The sequence below is a fragment of the Aphis gossypii genome, chromosome 2 (assembly GCF_020184175.1).
Source record: "Aphis gossypii isolate Hap1 chromosome 2, ASM2018417v2, whole genome shotgun sequence".
Classification (NCBI taxonomy): domain Eukaryota; kingdom Metazoa; phylum Arthropoda; class Insecta; order Hemiptera; family Aphididae; genus Aphis; species Aphis gossypii.
Genome location: NC_065531.1, coordinates 57,656,249 through 57,683,360, shown reverse-complemented (window position 1 = coordinate 57,683,360; position 27,112 = coordinate 57,656,249). Strand labels below are relative to the sequence as shown.

The window sequence follows — 27,112 nt, the reverse complement described above, 5'->3', positions numbered from 1 at the left end:
TTACTATTTAGTAAACTTTGGACATTGTATTCATTAGTAAGTTATAAGCTGTAAGGTTCTTTTCAGCAAAAAAAAAAAACATTTGGAAATATGTCATACAAATAAGTACACAATATAATTAATATTGAACATTTTCATAATCATTTTTTTTAAAAACTACACAATAGATTTAATTTTAACTTATTAGTCTAAGCAAATACGCAATTTTATGTAAGATCCCTTAACGTAATTATGTTGTTGAGTACTTTATGCGATCCCTACCTAAGTCTAAAAAAATAATTACAAATATAGCTGTTAACACGATGTATCCTAAATAACACGTAAAAAGTCAGATAATATCAATTTATTTATAACCTTGAGAATTTCTTATTCTACCTTTTAACTTTTCTTAGTAGTTAAAGTTTTCTAATATTAAATGAGATATTCAAAAGATTGTACACATTAGGTCATAAATAATGAAAGTTTTGTAAATAAAAATCCAAACATACTATTTTACGACGACAATGAACCTTCATTTTTTTGCCTTTTTTTGTGTGTTTTTAATATCACTCTCCAGTATACTTTACCGCGTTATTTAAGTTGAAAGAAAAATATATCCCTGAACCAAACTTTTGCTAGACATGTAACAAATAAAAATAAAAACCAAATCCTCGTAAATAAAAATAATGCATTTTTTTCGCGCCATAATATTTATGTCGGGTGAATTGTTTTTCACATATTATTGTTTACGTAGTAATGCGATTACAAAAACAAAAGGACCCCACTCATTTTGGCTTAGACACGAACTCTAACGAGGTTTGGTTTGCAACCGTTCTCTGGATTTATTTTCATTATTTTATTTTTTATGTTTTTTTTTTTATTATCATTTTTTTTTTTACCATTGGATTGCAATTGCCTTGAGTTTCCCTTTTTCAGTGAGCCAGAAAATTAATTGAAAAGCAGATTAGCCTAAAAAAAAAAATCACATAATTTGGTGTGACAATGATTTTAAACCATCATTAAACAAATATTGTATATTTCAATTAGATTATAGTAATTTAAGAAGATTTAAAAAAATTAACAACCTGCTAAATCTTAATAATATGAAGTTTAATAACATTCCGTAAATAGTTAGTAATACATCAATAAAATAATGATAATCTATAAATTAAAATATATACAAAAATATGCAAAATAAAACTTTGTATTCCAGATCTATTGACTATAATTCAAAATTGTAGCTTATCTAGCTAATTTTTAAATTGATAAAAGAAAACATACAAATGCATATAAATCCGTACCCTATTACCATAATACTTCTCGGTAAGTACTGCATCACACCCTTATTATCTGAAATTTTTAATTAATGATAAATTGATAAAAATAAAAAGTTTTTATAACCAAATTTCAAAGAGTGAATAGTGTATTTAACAGACGTTCCATTGATTGGGGTAGAGACATAGAATACATTCCAGAACGTGATACACTATAAAACCGGTGAGCAAGACTTGTGGTGCCTCATAATTAAATATGCAAGCAATGTTTCGTCGGCTGTCGCTAACAAAAACGATTCTATATAATACAAAATTATTATATTCATGATACACCAGAATCAATAATAACTCATGAAGCAGATTGTCCCAAGATATATATACATATAATTTGAATTTTAAATAATAACTGGAACAATCACCACTATTAATTATAGATAAATAAAAATAATATATATCTATATATATCAGATATTTAAATGATTTTAAAGTTCATTAATTTTTATCAACAGTTTAAAAATAATTAATTGTATTACTGTTAAATCAAATATTAAGTTTCTACTGTTTATAGCAAGGCACTCTATTTCTAACCTTTTAAGATCATCGAGCATTTTTTTGAAATTTTCATAAGGTTTTATAACAAACAATACTACTCATTTGATCAATGTGTATAATAGTAGTATTTTCACAAAAACAAAACTTGGCCGGTGCAGAATGTTTTGCATAAAAAGTGCAATAAACGAGATATGACTGCTGTGTTTGGATAGTTGGATAGGAGTTTACCATATCTATGTATACATCACTTGTGCCCTTTATGTATATTATAATTTTAACTGGTTTGTATAATATTATGCGTACACATGGTGTACCTATAGATAATACATATAGTTCATAGTTCATCCTCAATGACGATGTAAAGTGATGTATCACAAAACTCACAACCTGACATTTATAATAACTGATACAATATCACAACAGAATACTATCATAGCATATCATATGTCTATTAAAGTATTTAAAATACTTAAAATGGGGCACATTTTTCTTTTTTATATATAACATACATAATATATTTATCATAATCACTTTGAACTCTTTTGTTCTTTATAAATTATTATGATAGACGTTCAGCGTAAAAATTTAAAGTACAAGAAACCTCTTGTTTTATTATGCACTCAACTTTAAACCATAACTTGTTTAGTTACCTAATAATATTTTTATTATCTTGTTGTCCCTTATTAATATATAATATAAAATACAGAGAAATACTTCACATAAATAATTACATTTTCCTTATCTATTATAAAATTATTCTAAAATATAACTACTATAGTACTAATTTAACTATTAAAACTAAAAACTTTTTACATACCTACAATGAGTATTATTTTGATTTAAGATCAATCAAAAGTTCATAAAATTTAAATAATACATCAAAAACTTGAAAGGATGTGAAACTCAGATGTGTATTTTCCGTCTTATAAAACATAGCAAATATAATATGTTTTGGGACCAATTTTATGTAGTTAATCTTTACACTGTAATAAATTTACCTATCTTTACATCAAAAAATAAAATAATTTAATTACAACATCAAGAGCACCTCATAGGTTATTATCAATATTTTAATTTTAAAGTGAGATAGCTATACAAAATAATATAATTTTAAAACTAATAAAAGTTTACAAAGTGATTTAGATAATATTCATATTTATTACTTTTAAGACTGATAATATACCAATTTTCATACTTAATTTAACACAGAATTGGATTCGCCTAACGAATATTTGCTATAGTGTACAGTTTTCAGGTGAAAACAACCCTTGTTTATTTGGTTTCCTGTTAAACTCAAACTTATGTTTTACATCTTTACTAGGTATAAATATTTTAAACAATATAACAACATTTAAAATACACTTCATAATAAATTTATCATTTTATTATATAACTAACTTCTTAATTCCCCTTAAAACATAAAAATTGTTTCATTTCTTTGAAAAATTCCCGGTCATATACCTAGAACAAAGCATCTTATTTGATACAATAAATATCAAGTCTTTATTAAAAAATATTAAGATCTATTGAAAGAACCATCCTTATATTTGCGTTAATAAATAGTACTTATAAGTTGTTATAATGCGATAGTTGAAAAAACTAGTCAATACTAACAAGAATTTTAAAACCTTGGTTAAAAACTAATAAATAAATGTAATAATCAATTTAGTATAACATTACATTATAACACCACTAAATTAGTTATAATTATAATCATATTTTGTACTTAAGACTTGATTTAATAAAAAATAAAAAATGTATTTCTTAATTATTAATTTATTAAGTCAATATTCAATAGATAATGAAACTATTGCATCATTCATGAAATATTATTGAAAAGTAAAAATATTGTATGTTATGTTGACAGTTCTGTTAAAAAAAAAATCATTTTGACATTAAAATCAAAAAACAGTAAACTATGATTAAGATAAAACAGTGCTTAAAATAATTATTATATATTTATACTTAAGTGTAATATTTATGATAATGTATCATCTATTTAAATAAATGTAAGTGAAGATCATTCATTTACTCACTAACTAAACATGAAATCTCAAAAACTACTTAACCCATAAAACTAAAGCTTAGCAGGTAGGTAGTTCATAAATAAGAAACGTCAGCTAAGAAAGGATTTTGCAACAAGATCAAATCAAAGGGATCTAAAGGGCAAAGGCTATCGTAAGTTTATACAAAAGTCTTTTTTTTTGCTGTTAGAAACATAAAGATGAGTTACTCTAGTTTAATTCTGGTTAATCTGGGGTAATTATTATTATATATATAAATAACTCAAGATAGCTTTAATACCACTTTAACTAGAAGATAAAATTGATAATCTTTTATCAATCTATTTTAAGGACTCACCAAGCTACACTGCAACTAAAGCACCACAGTTGGTAATTCAACTAATATTATTATAAAAATCAGTTATACAATGATATTGTTGTATATTTATCTATTGTTTTGGTAATTTTTTGATAATAATAAACAATTATCTTGAAAACTATTTAAAAAATTCAAGAATGATTATTTAAGGAAAACGGTGTATGTGCAGAATGTGGCTTCAAAGTATTATGTGATTTACGATACTATCAATTATTAACAAACAAATATAAATGTGTATACCAGGTATTCTGTAAATCATACTAAAATAAAAAACGAACTATTAGTTTTTAAAAATGTAATATTGTTTTAAAATGACTTAATATTATTTCCAAAAAGTTAATGTTTTTTTTTTTTTAAGTAAGTAGATTCTTACGTAAAATTAAAAAAAGATTATTATTATTATTATTAATTATTATTTGATTTTAATATTTTTTATTCTATAAATAATTAAATTTTACATCAAATTTTCACTGCAGAATGAAAACAGTAAAAATTATCCATAATCCTATTCTTCGAACAGAGAATAAAATAACGTTCAAAAAAATCTATAGTCGTGTTATGTACTTTAAGAATAGCTCGTTCAAATAAAAATATGCAAAGTTTACTTTGTTTCCTACGACTTGGATAAAAATTGTTACACAACCAGATAATATATGCATCAATGTTTTAAATAAGTGCGATTTGTGCATTACAAAACTAAAACAATTCTTTTATATTTATACCTCTTTATCTTAAACATTGAGGATTACAATGTAGACAACAAAATACTTGTTCCTGATCTCGTGCACTCTGTGCTTAATGCGTGATAAATTACACTAATAATACTATATTTCTACGAGTATTGGAAAAATACGTAGTTCAAAATTCGGTGGTAAATAAAGATGTAAAGCTTCCTTTTCACCTTAACCATATTACATCGTTGACTGCAGATACATGGTTGTCGGTATTCTAAACCGACGGAAAAGTTTCTTTGCAGTTTATTGTAAGTTTTTGTTTTATTTCAACACGTAAAATAGACCATTTGTGGTTATTGCGTAACTGGCTCACGGGGGATTTTACCATATTATATATTAAAACTTACATATGCCTGCTAACAATATATTGCTTTAGCCAGCCCATATAAAAGTGGTTGTGAAAAGTTTATAGTACGTGTCTATGCCATGTGTAAGGCATAAAAATGAATTTTTGACGAATAATGATATTATATGAATATGCTAATAGATAAATGTAATAAAAAAATTCATTCAAATAATTATTTTAAAGAATATGGTACTTATTTTTCCAGCGTATTAATTATAAAGTATTATAACTACTATGCAACTAATGGTTATAGTAATGGTCTTGCTAACACAATTTGCTTAAAACATTATTCTTGTACTATACATAAATTAATTTATTTTGTATTTTAAATTCAAAAACAAAATTACTCCATAAAATAAAAATTTATATTCAACAATAACATTATTCCGTGCCATTATCATTGCTAGGTACCTATTATCTTTTTAAAGAGTAACATAATACCTACAGTATTTTTTTGCTGTGTCATATTGTGTTAACTTGTCAATACTTATTTAATAGTTTATATTTATATTACATGCAATATGATTTATTTAGAACCAAATTCCTATTTACCCATATAAATTACCTTAACGGATAACCTGTGTATGATTTTAATAAAGGGCAAATGCAGATTGAACTAACCGAAAGGAATAAAGTATAAATTTCACCTACCGTTTTCGCGTTGAAAATATTTATGCAGGTACCTACTAAACTGAACCTATCACTTGACATTTCAAACTTTTATGTCCCATAGAATTTTAATTCTAAATCTATGTAGATTATATAGTCAAATTAAAATTAAAGATAAAATAGTAGTTTCATAAACTTTTTATAACAATAAAAGTCCGATTGACTACAGCGCTTAAAACTTAGCAAGTAATAATAAAAAAATAAAACAAATGTAAAACCTAGAGCATAATCTGCAAGTTATAATAGAATTAAGTACATAAATATTTTTTTTAGCTTTTAGTCTCGGATTATTTTAATTTTATATACACATAAATTTGTTTATTATCGAAGTAGAACAAAATATGTAAGTGAAAAATATCAAATTAAAAACATATATTATTATTATTATTATTATTGGAATTGATCAAACTTAGAATATTTAATAATAAAAAGATTATGATTTTTAATTTAAAAAGACAACTTCGATTTAAAACAGAATTTAAAAAGTGATGGAAGAAAAACTTATGCAGAAGGTAAATAAAATTAAAATTAAAACAAAGATTAGGTTGATTAAAAATACTTATATAGGAATTATATTTATTTATCGTATGAAAATTCGAAAGAAAATAAAAGTAAAATATTAAATGAGATTAAACGATTTTGAAATTATTATTTAATACGAATATTAATAGAATACTGCTTATTATCGACGAATTGAAGAAAAATAAAAATATTTTCAAAGAATAATTAAATTAATTGTTAGTAATTATAAAAATACAAAGTTATTTTGAAGAAAATGGCGGTAGGTAAAATGAATGAAACATAAAAATAATATAATTGTGTATAGTCGTATCGTAAACACAATTTCAATAGATAAAAATTAAATTCAAACATAAAAGTAAAATATTAAATAGTTGATAAAGACGATTTCGTTTTGAAACGGGATTAGTCGAAGTAGAATGACAGATAAGATGGGTAGATGGAAAAAAGTTTAGTAAATTTTAAAGGTAAGAGTTATACAGTTCTCAAGAAAATAGATTTGAGAATTTTAAATGCGTTTATGTATAAAGATTTCATAAAAGATACTGTGAACTAAAACTTAAAAGTTAAAACCATTTTGATTAAACTTGTGTGTATATGAGAGATATTGACAAACAAAGAAATACATTTTTATATTAATTTTAAAGTAAAGTAAAAAAAAAAAGTACACTGGATAGTGTATTATTTACATTGATAAAAATAATATTAAATTGAAGAAAAGTTTCTATGATAGAAATTAAAGTTATTAACATTATCAGAGACACACACCAAAATAATAAACATAACACTATGGATACTTTAACACACTATAATAGAGTTAGACATTTACGTATAGTTAAAACTAAAGTATCAATATAAATTTATATAACAAATTAGCACTCCTATTTGTCTATAATTGTTTTTTGTAAAAAACCTTAATAATCGAAAAGAAGATGTTTTTAGAATAAATGGTACTTAAGAAATTATAAAAATTATAAAGTTATTCATTTGTTCTATAAAATAATAAATTATTTTATTATTTATTTTATTTATTATCAAATATTTGGCTTATATTAAAAATAATATTTATATATTTTTGTATAATAATAATGCTGTGTAGTTTATTTTTTTTCATATGTATAAATATAGATCTTTATTATTATAATTTATTTATTTATTTCATATTTAACAATAAATAACCTAATCGGGATTTCAATGTCACGTAAATAGCAATAATAATATGATTTTTATGGATTTATATGATGAAAACAATGAACTCCATAATATATATTATCACATTTATTCAAATTGTATCAACAACTAAAAAGTAATATATTATGTTATGTAAGAACCAAAAAGGTGGAATAATAAAGACTGCATTGTTTATGTTAATGATATATGGGTAGCCAATCACATGTGAATTAGAATAAAAGAGAGGAAAAAAACAATATAAGGTCATAAAATATTTTATTCTTTGGGATTTTTTGAGAATATTAGAATATTCTTTTTCTATAAAGGTAATACAGATGCACTATATTATTTACGTCTTAGTTGATCATTTTTAGTTTTTCTTTTGTCTTGGAGTTTCAACAAACCAGCTAACTATATTTTGTTTAGCTTTGATGTGTTTTTATCGACTTAAATACGTTTTTGTTCGAATTTTCAATTGAAATAATACCGAAAAAAGGTGTTTTACTGATTAGAAAATTATAGTTAGGTACCCTTTGTTAAAAAAAAAAAAATACTCTAAGCTGTAACACAACACGTGCTGATAATTTTCCAATAAACTTTAAAATATATTTCGGTCAAAAGTAACCTGGTAGAATAAGGTCCTTTAAAGTATGAAGTTGCGTACCTATTGTTCATAACCTATTTTAACGTTTCAATTATAAAATTATTAAAGTATTACTGTATTCACAATTCACATACTAAATTTCAATAAGGATACAATAAAAAAAAAAACCTAAAACTGATTATAATAATATCTTAACAATTGTATTGATATCTTACGAATAATAAATTGGTAAATAGCCATATTTTAAGTAAATATACCAACAATGATATATCCACATATTCAATTATTTAAAAACTTAATTAATTATATACTTAATAAAGGTAAAGTTTTTAAATGTGGTATATTTCAACTTTATTATTGTAGGAACACAAGCCTTAGCCAATAGCTGTAGTCTTAGCTATTTATTACACTAAATACAATTACAATTTACAATTTATTTACAACATATAATAATGATTCTTACGATCGACATGCTCGTTTTATGTAATGTATAACCATCTTATGTATAGTCTTATAACACGAGTTTCTTTCTAATATAATACGATGTTAATTCATGAACTTATAAATAAGTAGTTATATTATAAAGGTTTACTTAAACTTTTGGATAATATTTAATTTATATAGACATTTTCATAAATTACATTTAAGTTTAATTACAATTTTAATTTAATAATTTAATAGATGAAATTAGACTGGCTATATTTTAAATTAAAATTAAGAATCAAATATGAAAATGAAAAATGTTGATTTAAAAACACTGTAATTTTTCCAAACTTAATAATTCATATTTCATCATATTATTATAATTTAAAATAATATATACATATATCATTTTTTAAATTTATAAAATATAACTAATGTGATTTAATTAAATAAAGTAAAAATTATATTCTAGTATATAGTTAGACACAAATTATGATTTTAAATACAAAATCATAGTTATTAATAATTATTATTAATTTTTTTATTTTTGTATAAAATATTATTTTCCAACTGGTATAATTAATAAATTAATAAAATTACAAAATAAAAGTCTCTGGTACTTTCCCGTCAAGATCAATCTATATAATAATAATATTTTATATAATATATCTATTTAATAATTTTTATTTTTATTTAGAACAACACAAGGTGAATGTAATTTATAAACTAAAATGCAATTAAATCATTACTTAACACCAATATTTATAAATAAAATAGCCATTATGTAAAATATTAGCAAAAAATTAGCAAAACAAAATTTAAATACATCAATGAAAAAAATGTACGAAAATAACTATATTACATGTATTTTAAAGATTTTCGTAAAACTTAATATAAAACTAATCTATTATAGCAATATTATCCAAAAAACACAATTTTTATTCATATAATAAACGATAGTAGGGTATTATATTAATTTTTAATTTTAAGTAAATTAACAATTTTAAGCAACTAAAATATGTTTTATACATTTAAAAAACCCCTTTTTTAATTTTAAATTGTTGTAATTTATTTATTTTCATGTTGGTTACAAGGATGATACCATAAATTAAATTTTAAACAAAAATATACTACACCTATTACTATTTAATACATATAAACATAATACAATACAGTATATTATATATCTTTGAACGTAGTAAATTCTTGTAATTCCACTACAACTAGTAAAAATAAATATCCAGTGGAAAATAGTAATTTATAGACACTAATTCCAGTCCATTACACTCCAATCACGTTTCACAATCGCGTTAAACGTTTGGGTATTAGCACAACCATAAATGTTAGATCACTTGAAATATTTTAAAAAGAACATCTGTCATAGGAATTTAATGTATAAGTACAATCGTATTTCTCAATAAAATATATTTTGTATTATTTATAATATTCTGAAATATATTTTATTGATCAATAACCATGTTATTAAAAACGGTATATAACATTATACAACATACTTAAAATAAAGTAATTTGATCTGTGGGGTATACATCAAAAAAATGTCACGGAGGATTACATTTATTCTGTCAAATATATAGTTTAGAATTATTTGTTATATTTATTTATATAATTTTTTGATAACCATACGATTTAACTTGTGACATTTGTTTTTCTCAAGATATATTATTTTCAATTATATTTGTATCGCTATAATTTTTCCTCGATATTTTACATCGATAATTTGACGTGTATCCAATTCATATTTTATTATATTTAATAATTCTATAAGTAATATCTAATGAACATTTAATTAGATTAACAAGGCTGATGATATAATATGGTTTATTTTTAGTTTTCACATTATTGAAATTGAACAAAGGAAAAATATAACAATTAAGATTTTTAAGAAATAATTATCTTGACTTAACAGTGTCGTATTTTGTTATTTTTAAATTGCATTTTATATTTAAAATTATAATTTATAATGAATTATTTAATTAAATAATAATTTTAAACACGCATAGTTTTAAATCAAACACATTAATTGCTTTGCTTAGACTCTACGTAAAAGTAATTATCAAGAACGGATGCACTCCCCTTAACAAGTTCCTGGTGTATAAATATATATATATATTACACTTAGTGAAAGAGAATGGTGCATATCTACTAATTTAAACTTATCAGAACTGATAGATGAAAACCAAAGTAGGTGTGTATTATTAAAAATAATAACTAATTGATTTTTAAAATTGACTGCTGACTTAAAAGTTAATGTAATGATGTAAGTGAATAATCAAACATTATGTATTGAAAATTAAATATATTTGTTATTATAAATAATTTTCTATAATTGATCAATATTGAATGTGATTTAAAAAAAATGTAAAATGGATTTAATCGTAATACATGATGTAGGTTTTAATATTAAATTAATTCAACTACTTACAAGAGAAGTAAAACGTTTATAATTAATTTAAATAATCATGTTTTATCAAATACAAATTATATTCTTATCTCTACTTAGGAAAATAAAGAATATATTTTTTTATCATTTAGACAGGTTTGGTTTAGTTTTTTTTTTCTGTCTCTCACAATATGCATTACTTTCAAAAATTGATTGATTGTGGTCACTCGGTGCACTTCTTATGTATCTTTATCATATATGATATAATATGTCCAAAATTACCAAAACAGATTTATATGCAAAAAAAATGTTTGGCTATTATGATAACATTCTATAAATATGCAATTAAAGTTTACAAATACGCAAAAATTATGCTTAAAATGTTACAAATATTCTGCTGATAATAATTGAACTACATGCGAGTATTGACATTTTATTATTTCTAAGGAAACGAATGTAACAGTCCATTGTAATTTAATTGATATTACAATTATATAGTGCAGATAAATTATATTTAATTAAAGGTTGAAAAGTTGTTACTAACCATCAAGAAATAATTATTATTCTAAAAACGTTTGCTGTAATGTTATTGAAAGTATAAGCTAAAAACAATCTAGGTATTATTTTTTATTTTATTTACTAACTATATATATTATAATATATATATATATATATATTTTTTTTTTTAATATCAAGAAATGATAAAAATAATTTAAAAATATTATGATATATCAAATAAAATTGGTAAACTTGATATATATTATATATATATAACCATTTTAAACATAATTTATTAATTTGAATAAAATATGTATTATTAAAATATTAAAATAATAAATAACACAAAATGAATACCTAATTTGTTTATAATATTATTTTTCTATTTTACTTGTTTTAAGACAATTTTTATTGATCCATGCGTTATATAAAATACATAGTATGTTAACAATTAATAATAAAAAAGTACTATTTCTACTAGTTATAAAATGTAATTTTAATTTTCGAATTCAAATATTAAATTCTAACTTTTTAATACCTCATATGGAATGACCAACTGGGTGTCTCAATATTTTTTTTTTCAACTCATTTGCAATTTTTAGATTTATTTTTAATGTTATAAAAAAAATCGTAAAATATATTAACACACCAACCTCAAAAAAAGTAATCAGCGTACGGATGTAACTTTAAATCGCCTATTTCTCGTTTCTACCTATGAAGTTAAGTTGATTTTACTGAATATTTTTCACCTGATTCATCTGAGTCACATCCAAAATGTTTACATTAATTATTTAAGAAATATGTATTTAAAAAAAAAAAAGTAGTTATTAAGTTTTTTTTTAATTTACATTTAATTAATTTCATTATGAATTATTCATTTTATTTAAAAACTTCTATTTTAATACATTTATGCATACAGATTGTACACAGTTAATTAATTTTGAATGATCACAAAATTCAAATGAAACATTTTTTTGATCCAGCCCGCGAGCATTTTAAGTTTTGAAACATGGCCTTCGGGTCTAAATCACTTTCATTTTGCAAACCCGGTTATGTATCAATATATACAGATTAGCAAATATAGTAATTGTACGGATTCAATTTTTTTTTTATAAATCAATTAAACGGCATATAACATTTATAAAATATTCATAACTCTTAAGATAATTAACAATACAAGTAATAATTAGTTACTAGTTATACTGTAATAACGGATATATACATATTGTACTATTTAAAATAATATTTCTCAATAATAGCATGTACCATTTTTGTCTACACAATACATTGTAGGTCCCCTATTATGTTTGCACAAAGTTTGCATTAACTATCAATTATTATAAAATGTCAATGAATTTACCAGAACCACGTGCCACCGATATCTAGATTTCAATATTTTCATAGTTAAATTGTTTATTTGTGAACTAAAACATCGCTACGGCAGAAATGTATTATTTATTGATCATTAAATAAAATAATTCATTAATATTTCATATTTTTTCGTTTCATGTTTGATTAATCATAAACGATCAACTTTAATTTTATAATTTAATTATAAATATGAACATTTTATAAAGGGTATAATATAGGGGAAACAAATCACTAATGAAAAAAACTTTGTTTAAAAAAACCATAGATACTGTCTGGTAGAATTACTAAAATCAAAGGCTGACATATTATACTGCTGAAACAGAAAAAATGATTACATCATAAGAACCTTATACAGTACGCTGGTATTTATTTATTTTTTTAATTTTCGTCTATAGCTCACTTTAATAATATATGTTTTATTTGTTACCGTAAGAGTAATACAAATAAATGATAAAAAACACATTTACAAATGTAATTCATCTTTTTTAGTTTTGTTATAGTAAACAAAATACGACACATATACCGATCGCTTTAATTATATGTTTATATTATATCGATTTAAAATAACGTAATACGTACATATTATGGGCATATGAAAATGTATTGATTTAAATGCACTGAAAACATTATCGATACAATCGAGGAAGGGATTAATATACAATCATAACATATTTAATGATCTTAAAAAGCGACTTCGGTGGATTATATAATAGTGTACGTAGACAATAAAACCTAATTAGAAGCGCTCGAAATCAAATCATATCATTGCAGTGACAGTGTATTTTTGATTCGAAAACTAAATATTTGTTGAAAATTGCATACACTAAACTTATTATGAGGACGAAACGAATAAACATTTCCTTTCCGAACGCATACCCCAACTAACGCGGTTTCTTAACTCACGCCGCAGCGATAGAATATAATAATATTATGCACAAGAGTCCTCGAGAAATTCCTCAGCGACAAAGACGACCTCAGCCGCGCAGTGACATAATATTATATTATATATATTTTTTTAATCGTTATTATGAATGTATTAAGGCTTTTTTTTCTCATCCCTCCAACTATAATCCGACTTGTTTACTTTTTATATTTCATTTCCTAACCTTAATTTCACCGCTGACGCGCGACGCCCTTTTATTATTCTCGCCACGGCAGTTACCAGCTTCGTGGGGGTGTAGACAGTGGACGAGAGGTGGGTCGGGCTATATTATTTCGTCACGCAGACCGGGCACGGGAGAGCACAACCACCACGCGGCGGAGACGACGTCGACCACCGCCACCACCGTCAACACCACCGACACACAGCTATGTATGATTTCGCATTGTCACCCGTGGAGACCCGCTAAATATATATAATAATAATAATAATAATATGTACTCACGACCGTCTCATAAACCCCTAACCACCCCTAACCATCTCGCCTGGTCGTGCCCAAACCGTCATCAATCTCTAGTCGGTCGCGCATGTACTACCACCGCGTCGTCGACGGCATCGATATTATTTATATTATATTATCATGCTCGGTCGGTACGATTGCAGGACCAAAGCGTATATATATATATAATAATATTATATATACCCGCATAACGTATAGGTATAAACCGTACCGGGGTGGAGACAGGTCGTATATACGAAAACAGTATTGTAGATTCACGTACAATAATATAATAGAGATACCTATATATACATAGTATACGATATTATATTATATACTATATATACTCGTGTATGTGTGTTTGTGTGTGTGTGTGCGTGCGTGTAATATGGTGGAGGTGCCGGCTCGGGCGCGCGTCAGATATTATATATCAGGTCACAAAATATGGGTTTATCGTCAAGACCTTTTTGCTTTTTATTTTTATATATATATACTCTTACGACTATATAATATATACGCCTCTCCTGCTAACCGCCTCGAGACGACGCTCCGACCAATATCACATAATGCTAGTATAGCACTACTATACACTGTATATATATATACATGCATTATACATACGTATACTTATGTGCTCGCGGTGTGTACGTTTTATATCCCCAACGTCCGGAGACTAATCACCCGTGATGGCCCGCCGGTCTCCTCCTCTGCCGAGCTTAACGACCGTATACACGCTCGGGCGGCGTTTGGTATCGTGCGACCGTGTCTCCTCTGCTGCTCGTTCCTCAAGCACGGTGACGACGACGACGGCGACTACTGTGCACAGTATCCATTACTAAACACACACGCGCGTGCGCCAAAATAATCGTAAACGTATTAAGTGGATATTAGGTGTACGCACGTACAGGACATACGCACGCGTATTACATATATATTTACGTGTCTGTGTTATGTGTACATGTACACCTAATGCAGCGTATATATTATTATTATTATACGATGTACTTTAACCCACCAACACACACACACACACACACACACACACACACACACGATGTGCTATCACGTACACCCGAAGTCCCATACCTCGCCCGGTTGTCCTTAACCCTTATTCGTACTATTATTATTGTGTACACGCATAATAATAATGCACATTATTACACAGTGCAACGCCGCCCCGTTTAACGCCTGTATTGGCGGCGACGGCGAAACGATTATATTATATAAATATACGCAATTTGGCGTATATTTGAAAACGCGCGTGTTTGCGCGATAACGAAACAGTTATTTCAGCTGTTATATGTATGTGTATGTATACATATTATATATTACTTTGGAATAGTTATTTTTAAACTTCAACTGTATAATATAATATATACTACACGCCGTATAATGCGATGTCACATATACGACCGTATCCTATGTCTATGCCCCGATGCCCGCCCGTCGTGTGATATACTCGGGATGCGCTTGATAATAGATATACACTCACGACTGCCGCCGCCGTAGAGATGTTATCTCTATACTACTCGTATATATAGTATAGTCAACGACGTATTGTTAAATGTAATGTTTTTTTTTTTTTTTAGAAAATACATTTCACTATTATGCTGCGTGAAATTTTTCATTTCATGTATATATTATATTATATATATATATTACGTATATAACGTATATTCACATACGTTATTTATTTTATTATATTATACATTACACACCTTATACGTATGTAATAACGTAAAAAAAAAAGAAAACGAAAGAAATAAAATTAATAAGATAAATACGTCGATACGTAGAGACTCTAACCATAGCATAAATAATTTAATTTGTGAGACTCTTTCCTACTCTAAAAAAGTACTGGAGAATGTAATCACCTATCAGGTATAAATCTTAAATTTACGCTATTACCTTCCCCTTGATTTTCGAAGGGCTCTTGATATCGAGTACTCCATAATATGATCAAGTACACCGTACATAGATTACATACTGCATAATTTATAATAATACTATGAAGTATATTAATATTGTGCACCTTACCTGACTTTGCTATAGTCTATATAAATATTATGCAGTGATGATAGTTAGGTAGTATAATTAGGTGACACAAATAAAAAAACTCTCTGAACACGTAAATCCAAATAAATACAACACTGCATTAAATCGCTCAAAAGGAGGCAAAGTTGACGTTCATAGGATCTGACGTCGAAAGATATTTCTAATATGACTGGTGTACATGAACTGATGAGAAGAGTTGACGTGGTCATGCCGGCCAGATTTTCAGACGTTCCATCAAAGGCCGCTGCGTTTCCAAAGGCTTATCTTTATTCTTGGTGACAGAGACTATCATTGGGCCATCCCTTGTCTCTGGTGGCACATGAATAAGTCACTCGTCTTGTATCCCATTGTCATTGTCATTGTGAGTTTCAATGTGATCTTACAGTGTAAATCATTCGTTTCATCAGTTGATGTATATTGAAGCTAACCGTTATCTTCCTGCAACGACAAATTGACCGTTATTCAAATTTATTGTGTGTAAGCTATTATAATATAATTATAATATGTCAGCATATCATTAAACGTCGTTATAATGTAAAACTGTTGCAAATATATTCGTATATACAACTCAGACACCTAAAACGATCAAACGATATTTTATTATGTGTACAGGTTATGAACGGCACGCGGTGTACCTATTAATAGCCTAATAACACCTGAATAATTATACAAATAAATGTTTTGTAAGAAGTATATCATAGTATACGGGATTGATAAATGCATAAAATTTGATTGATAGATAATAAATTAGTTGGAAAACATTTTAATACGACGTGAAATATACTAGACAAGCTTTGGTGAGAATATAATGAATGTATATTTTCTATGATTAAGTTTGTGTCTCGAGAAAATTGTTTTCACGTCAACTTATTTAATATTCAATGTTTAAGTAGTTCGTTTAAAATACACTCTATATTCAGTATAATAAATAATAATAAATCCATATTAAAGTATATTGTGATGTGTTGTACACCGTTATAATATGCGCACTATCGCGGTGAGCTTATCGTGATTGTCTTCCATTAATCCTTGGCTTAATTTCAGGAAATAAATTACGACTCGGCTAGAGGCGGGGTAAGTGTGATCACGGAGAAAGGAGAAGTAACCACCAGTTATTTGCTCGTACAAAGAGCGACCAGCACGGATTCGGGAAAATACACGTGTCACCCAAGCAACGCCAATCCTCACACTGTCGTTGTACACGTTCTTAACGGTAATTATTGTAAACATTCAACAATTCAATAAATTCTATCAATCAATTATAATAAATAATTACATACTATTTTTCATTTATGAACTACTACCAGTTAGAATGTTTGGATTAAATTTCTTTTAAATCAATTATAGAATGTTATAAAAATCATACATTTTATAATTATTATCAAATTTAAAATTATATTTTTAATAAAATGTTTATAAAATATTTAACCAAAACTGTTGTTTTTCAAATAATGTATCCACAACTGTAAGTCTTAAAAATAACCACATACAAATTATCATTACAAAAACGTTTAATCATTAATTAATATTTTAGTATTGATATTAATAAATGACAAAGATTAATACCAAATCTAACCATAAAGACTAATCAAATAATATACTGTGGTTGTATATAATATGTATTTATATAGCTAATTAAATTCATATACAACATATACTATTATGATAGCATTTAAGGTAATTTAATGACAGTTTCTTTTTTTTTTTTTTTTTGAAGGTGCGTTTTAAATAGTAATATTATTTATAAGTACCTAATATACACATTACATTATTATTACACCAGTATAAAACTGTTCAAATTTAATGATTTTAAAATCTACGAAACTGTAAATTAAAGATTTTCGTGGACCAATATTCCTAAACTATTATAGTAATTAAGTAAATATTGTTTTCAATATTTTTATTAAAAATATTATGTAAAACCATTGGCCGGCGCATTGTATAGGCAATTTCGGTACATTGGTGTGTAGGTGAACAGTGTACCGCATAATTTTCGTTAAACGAATTTGATATGAGACGACAACCAACAATATTCTTGTAGACACATAATACTATTGCTCTTCAATAGAAAAAAATAAACGGAAAATTCACTAATTTAAAATATCTTAATAACGGAGTAATTTTTTTAGTTATCCCCTGCTGTGAAGTTTTCATAATGTGTTCAATGAGTCCATTACCCAGTTATAAACTCAGTAATGATATTATAGTACAAACTGCAATTCAATATCCAATGATTTATAATAAAAATAAATGACTTTATAACAAGGTAATCTAATTTTTATTTTTTTTGTTTTATTAACTGCAAAAATCGAGTATTCTAATCATTATAAATGGTTATTATTATTATTTGTTTTATGCGTAAATTTTTGAAACATGTCTGAAAATAAAATAATGAAAAAATATTATTTCTAAGTGATACTTTATTGTTTACAATATAAACTGGACATTTTATGGATACTACATATGATTGTATACTGCAATTACTACATTTATAATCTACAATTTAAATTTATTAAAAATTAAAACTGAGATATACCTAATACAAATATTAATTTAGTTTTTATGAACATACATCATTTTAATCAAAATAAAAAATATATTAAAAATTGATATTTTATTTTTAACATTATATAACAATGCAAAAAAATGATAAAATATAATTTATATTAACTGTTAGTTTTAAGCTTTTAATTCATCTCCTTCATAAACATTTGTATATATTTTATCGTATACCCGTAATAAAATTGTGAATATCTCATTGAAATATTATAGTGATATCACACAATATTTACAAATATTTAATTTTATATACATATATAACATATTTAAACTATGCAATACCTACATTCGTATAATTATTATAATTATTAATTAAAAACTGACTAGAATATATTCTTAAAATAATACACTTTTATGCTTTACAATTTTTGAACCGTTTATATTAAAAATTAATTGTATTAATATTTTTTACGTTAACTTTCCACTTTTTTTTTTATTTTGAGTAAAATTAAGTAAAAAGTGTTAAATATTTTTTTTAATTTATTATTATCAATTAGATTTTTTAAGTGGATAATGAAATATATAAAATATTTGGTTAAAGTATCTATAATATAGACACTGATAATACATTTTATTTATATATTTAATAATATACTTAGTATATCTTATATCCTACCACTTGGAAAAACTCTGTCATCATACTTATTCATAAACCAAGTAAGCCTCCTGATTCCTTCTTTCTTTTACAGAACTATAAGCCTTCCCTCAATCTTCTCAAGAAAAAAAACTGGAAAATAATATCATAAAAAGAATCAATTTAAAAATAAATGAAAAAAAATTATTCTCATTTTACAAACATTTTCAATGATAAGTAAAATATAATAAGTTTATAAGTCTATATTTACAACAAACCTACCACAGCCCAGTTTAACTAATCCGAACCAAGTTTCATGACAACACACGATGACCTCATACAGTTCTAATATAAATGACTCTGCTACAATAATTTCCAAAACCATCAAACAAAACTTCAAAAAGGGTAGTCAAGTGGGTAATACTCTGCTGTATAGTAGGTATCGAGTGGACTTCGAAGATAGAGTAGGTCTCTATAATGTATGTGTTAAATTGTAATGCAATGATCGGTATCATTGTATATGAAAAACGACTCTAAACGGAGATGATTTGTCAGCCTAGGATATATTTTCCACTGGGTGGTGAAAAAAGAGCTTTCTGTTTTAATGACCTAAATACCTAAACTCAATCCTGTGCAAAAAAATTCAATTTAAGCAACTAATATTATATGCTTCAAGTTTTTACAACTAGTAACTTTTAACTATAATAAAAATCTGAAATTATTTGAGCCTAAATAATCGTTATTTTACATTTTTTCAAGTGAATATTTGATTTCGTAAAAATTTAAACTTTAGATAGGTTTTTAATTGGACAACGTTCAACTTTTTTTATAATAATTATTGTTAGCCAAACTTTAGAAAATCTCGTATTAAATACGAACAACTTATTAGAAACCTTGTATAAAATTTTTAATTTTTTTTTTGTGCCAACATTTTTTTGTCAACATTTCAAAATAAAATATTTAGAAAAATTTCAATTATCTATGAAAAAATTTTAAAAAATCCAAAATATTTAACCTTGTATACGAGCAGATAACACTAATTTAAACATTTGGTGAAAACTTAAGTACTTACAGTGGTTTGGTTTTTAGTTACAACTATATACAAAAATGAATTTTGCAGAAAACTGGTTTTGCATAAAATTTTTAAAATATAACTTTAAGGATAATCATTAATCAATTTGCTACTGGAAATAACCCCTGAAGTCTTAAATTGAAGCATTATTTCGACAAGTTATGATGTACACGAACACAAAAAAAACACATCACTCCGTTCAAAATCTAAAATTATTTCAATTATGGGAAGTAAAAAAAATAAAAGTAAATTAACGCATATCACTTTTACTCTTAGTCCTAAAAATATTTCTAACGTAGTCTTTTTAATGTCAAAATAATACCATCTTCGGCTGAGTACTAAGTACTTAGATTTTCACCTAAACCAAAAGCTTACCTAGCCAAAATGTATTAAAATAAAAAGGCAATTCTTAAACTTCAGACTTCACAAATGAAGGCAAATTATTTGGTAAGATTTATCAAACTACCAATATATAAACAATTTATTAATACTTTTCATCATGACTTGAGGCATTCAATTCTGAAAAATTACATAAACTTCTAAATTGAACATATTTCAACTCTTTCAATCAATAAATCTTCGATTCCTCACAAAATATGTCCCCTAGTTTTGTCGACAATAGAACTTTACACCATGACCTCAACACAGCAATAGTACCAATACTTGCATCCTATTATTAAAATAACCTTGATAAAAAATATCTTAAATTACTCAAACACTTTCATATACAAACTACTTTTATCACAATACCAGACAACCCTTATATTTTCCTTAAACGAAAGTGTATTATTATGTGTATTGTATACAATTAATTTAATTTATTTACATAAATAAATACTACTGTGTGCATGCTTTACTTATCAAATTAAAATTTACGAATTCTGATATAGCAAATATCTACATACGATTATTCAAATAAATAATATTTATTTACAGATTAAATATATTTTTTATAACTGAATATATGTCATATAACACAACTTAATATTTTAAATTAACTAAACCAATCAATTTTTTAAAATATATTTCTAAGAAAAAATGTTTAAAAATATGCAAACTAAATTAGATTTTTATGAATTTTAAATTCAAATTATATTTATTAAATATTTTCAGTATCAAGTATTATAATATTATTAAAGTATGTTCATGGTATAGAATAAAATTGTTCAAAACTTATTACATATTTATGATTTTTAAGAATACAGTAGGTTCATAATATAATATATTGACATAATTTGATAACCATAATTAATTTAATATGATAAGAATATAGGATATCACAATAAAATAAACTTGTTAAACGTCATTAACTTGTGTTTTTTTAAATATCACAATTATTAGTAAATATTCTATTACATTTTCTGAGCTCCATTAAATATTTTCTCTAATCACTTCTAAATAGCTACATTTCTCTCCCTCTTATATTATAATAAGTAAAATATGAATATCCTTCCAATATTGCACTTCTTTTCAATTTTTTCTATAACATTGATCCACCTCCTTTGAGAGTGACCCGTAATATTTTTCTGTCCAGCTTTCAGTCTATAACTACCTAGTCTAATTTTTGCTCCTTGCCATTGTATTCTCTGACATTTTTTAAAATAATTGACAGGTGTCATTCTCATTCCCTCCTGTAATTTTCATCAAGTACTTAACCGCATATTATCCTTCTCCATATTTTATTTTCAAAGGTATTCAGTCTCCTCTTTGTAACACTTGTGGTTTTCATGGTCCACGAGTCATGACAGTGCATTAGAGTGGAATTAAGTGTTGTTATATACTTATATAGGTATACAATCTTATTATTGTTCTTTTTAAAATATAAGCATAACTTTCTATGGTACTTAGTATAAATAACTCAACTATTATATGATTACAGGAGAGCATCCAGCGGCTATGCAAAAAGGTTCAAAGCTCAGTTTGAAATCTTCACTATCATTCCTCAGCGTCGCTTTGGTGCTATTTATGAGCACGTGATTTACAAATTGTAAAATAATATTATTAATAAATTATAAGCTGTAAAATACTAAAGACATAAACTGAAACTTATAAGCTGTACAATTATATTATGTAATATATTACATGATAGTATATAATCATACCTTTATGATTTTCAGTTATGTAATAACTGTATACTCAAACCGTTGTTTATATTATAAGACTACCTATGTAGATAATTACACAAATTAAAAAAAAAAAACAAATCCCACAATTATAGGTATAATATGTTGTCTCCAATATTTATTTTTAACATTTTTTTAGTGTCGTTTTTAAAAATGTAAACCTAATCTATTTATTCTATTTTATATGAAAACTCTTTCGTTTAAAGATAAAAATAATTGTACACTTTAAACAGTATTTTGTCTTCCAACAGTGATAGTTATTTTTAACTAATTGGCACAGTGATGCTATAAATACCATTGAGTATTAATGTATTATTGACCCAAAGTAAAACAAAAAAAATGTCATTATCAATGAAATCCATACTTCAAATGTATCTTATTATATAATTTTTATATAAATAGTTAATAATTTAATGTAAAAAATATCAAAATTGGTTTATAAAACAAATAAACAAAAAAAAAAAAAGTGTCATGTCAATGATTGGCTACAATAAATTACATATTATATTCCTTACGGCACCACATTCATTCTGTTTCTATAAGAACTGTTTTTTTTTTATACATTTTCCTCATTATTGTAAATATAAAACATTTTTAATTATAATATTGTTTATATTATAGTTGTAGTTAAATAATATTAAAATGTCTTAAATTATAAGTTGGTGGCCAGAGACGGGGTCACATAACACACAACTACCACAAGTACCTAAATTCATTTTTGGTAACTCTATTAATTAAATAATAAATTAATGCTGATTTATTATTATTAATTATTGTGTATGCAAAGCAACTTGAGAATCTATTCGAAAAAATTAAAATTAATAGATTTATTAGTTATTAACGTGATTTTAAACAACTGCAATGAAAAAAATGTCCTTAAAACTTCTTTAAACAATACAATTGACAACGAAATAATAATAGATTTTATATTGGAATAAAATGTCCATGATTATAAATTTACAAACAATACTAAACTAAAATTTTATTTTAATTGTTTAATTTCTAAAATGAAATAATAAGTATTAATCACATTCTATTTGTACCTTCTTACTCAAAATTATAATATAAAATTGATCTTCAACCACAAATTCTAATAATATACCTAATTTAATATATTATTATAATATCCATATCCATTGTAATAAGTTATTTAACATACTTAAAATCAATAGACAATTTGTACACTTTCATTATTATAAAATATATTCTTACTGAATATATTACCAATTTATTTGACTATTAAACAATTGTAAATTTAGTAGATGTAGTAAGTTTTAGTGTGAAAAACAAAGAATATTTTATAACATGAATTCTACACATTGCTTTGTACATAATAACTATATCTTATTTAAGTATTTAAAATAACTAAATGGCTTTAGTACACATAAGTTACCTACACGAAACAATAGTCAGTACATGAGAAATATAAACAAAAATACAAACAATAATTAATATAAACTATTATTAGAATTGCTTTTATAAAATATTTTACCCTTATACAGTAATAAAAATAAATAATAACAACAATTCAGTTTATTTGTCGCCTATATACCTACTTACTTCGTGTTTTAACATCTTAAAACAATTTTATAAAAACATATGATATTTGAAAAACTCTAATTTAGGTATACCTATATTATATATATCTGACTAATACTATCATATAACGTATAGTTTAAAAAACATGCATTTTATTCATATATAGGTACATTGGTACATATTATTTTTTTAGTGATTTAAATTATCAATGTATGCATATATTATAATAGTTGTATAATATAATACAGGTATATGTAATAATAAAAAAAAAAAACAAATAATTTACATCGCCAAAAATTGAATTTAGGTATACTTCAAACATACTTTTTAATTCTTATACAAATATTATATGATTTTTTTATTTTATTTTATAGATAAAATATAAACTTAATACCGTTTTTAAATATATTTTAATTTGTTTAAAATATAATATACATAATTAAAAACGTGTAAAAAAAGTATGTACTAACCTGCAAAATGAATGTTTATACTTATAATTATGCTTTACGCAGTTATTTAAACATTGTATAATAAACTAATAAATCATAATATTTCATATTTATGTACGTATCTATCCTTGATAAATTTAATACAGTTAAGCATATATTATGATCTGTTGTAATAAATTGATCATGCATTAACTAATAATCTATAATGTTATTAAGTAAATATTAAATTTAAGTAATGGTGTTTTTTTTTTTTTTTTATTTGCACTAAGTTATAAAAAAATAATAGATAAAATATTAATTTTTTAAATATTTTTATTTTTGTAAATAAATTAGTAAAGTACACGTTTTGTGAACAAATTAAAATTTTTGTAGAATTGAATAAATTATATTTATTGTTTATTTTATTCTTGTTGTATACACCATTTCATACATTTTATCATCGTGAAACATGTATAGTTATCTATAAAATTTTGTTAAGTTTTTCTTATTTTAATCTTTTCTTTTATATATACATACATACAAATATTTATTCATATAAGTTAATGTTACCTACCTAATTAATCGTAATTTGATGTTCATTAAATGTTATTTTATTCTGAATTAATTTGTTTTTATTTTAAATTAATAATGAACACTATAAGGATAACACAAAATATACAATTACCAAATTTAATGGGAATAATAATGGGAATAATGGGAGTAATGAAATAATAATAATAGTCAATTTCTTTCTATTAAGATTTCAAAAAACCAATATTCAATCAATAATAAGACTACCCACGACCCACCAAATATACCTATATTATAGGTACCTATAAGTATTATAATAATATACCAATAAAAATGCATCATGAATGAGATAATATCATTTTAAATTATTAACAATATTACATAATATATTTAAAATACAATTCGCAATTACTATAAAATACATAATATTATTAATATAGGTTAATTTTTCATTTTCTATTACCTAAGCTACTATTATAATGATGTAATATTACATTTTAAATTATTTCTTGAAATATTATTTTAAGTATAGAATTAAAGTGAAATAACATTAGTGAACTAATATGTTATCCTTTATTATTACATGGCATGCTTCCATGACATTTTGAATTGTACAAAATGCTATAGATGATTTATATTTACATCGATTGGTATCACATTTCCCCTTACATGAACACCTTTTGTATACTTGACCAGTGACCAACAACGTCTGATATTGGACTCACAATTTTTCTCAATATTTTTTTTACATGTACCACCTCATTAATCGGTATTAAAGATAACAAAAAAAATACCAAACTGATTTATGGTGTATAACTGTGGCAAAGTACCATATTTATTGCCAAGTTTGTAATATTGCCCATCCTCAATAGGCAAAACTGCAGATATAATGTTTCTTGGGTCTGCCCATCCTATATGTACATCCGGTAAAGAGACTCTCATACTGTCTCCAATGTTAGCTGGTTGAAACTTATGAATAGACCTAAATATCATACTCAAGCAGCCCGACGCCTTATTATAAATTGTAAAGAATACTAACAAAAACTCTATATAGTCCATATAATTTATAACTTAAAATTACCCATTATTGACTGGTGAAAGTTAACATTATCCAAATGTTAACACTACCCATAATATTTTTGGTAATTGTCACATTTAACAATGACATAACAGTTTATAATATTTTATAAGCTATTTAATTACTTTTTATTTTTAGCCTATTCATTAATCTTTTCCTACAAAACTAATTAATTTAGTGAAATTTATAAAATATAGTTTTTATAATAATTATGTATACTCAAATTTCAATCATTTTTACGCTTTTTAAAACTAATTTTCCCTTTTTTCCAAGTTTATTATTTTTAATATAATATTATGATTATAAAAGTTTATATCTAAGTACCTACGATATTTAAATTATTTTCTTCTGTTTCTAATAAATTATTTTAAATAGAATAACAAAATATTTTTATTTTTCAAAACCGTTTATAAAAATATAATTCAATATTTATGGAAATTCTACATTAAGTATATTCGCTTTCATTTTTCGAATATACTTTTTTAAGTAATAAAATCCTTTTAACCAATATTTTCAACTTCGCCAGCCATAAAATTGAATTAAATTGTATAGTTACTACGTATACTGCTTAAAATTAAGCAAAATGCTTAATTAGATTTAAGATTTTTTAAATTTTTTTATTAAAACCATTAGTTAAAACTATGACAGTTCAACAATTATATACTAAATTTAAATAGATTAATATATCATAGGTAATATTTAAACATACATACGTTAAAAATACAGATAATATTCAACATTTATATATTATTATTGGCTATTTTTTAGTGAGACCAAGATTTTAGTTAATATTTATGGTTTTAATAACTTGTGAATATTCAAAATATTATCTATAATTATATATTTATATTA

General features: G+C 24.5%; 1 protein-coding gene and 1 pseudogene across 1 annotated transcript in view; one reads left to right on the top strand and one right to left on the bottom strand.

Annotated features, from left to right (window-relative positions):
* Positions 1 to 23,268, top strand: part of LOC114125075 (zwei Ig domain protein zig-8-like) — a 242,055-nt gene extending 218,787 nt beyond the window's left edge. The window contains exons 5-6 of the mRNA XM_027988562.2: positions 17,401 to 17,569; positions 22,441 to 23,268. Of these exons, the coding sequence (XP_027844363.2) occupies positions 17,401 to 17,569; positions 22,441 to 22,538 (267 nt within the window). The 3' untranslated portion in view covers positions 22,539 to 23,268. The remainder of the gene's footprint in view (positions 1 to 17,400; positions 17,570 to 22,440) is intronic.
* Positions 23,269 to 25,665: 2,397 nt separating this feature from the next.
* On the bottom strand, positions 25,666 to 26,410 carry LOC114125089 (uncharacterized; annotated as a pseudogene).
* Between the last annotated feature and the right edge of the window lie 702 nt (positions 26,411 to 27,112).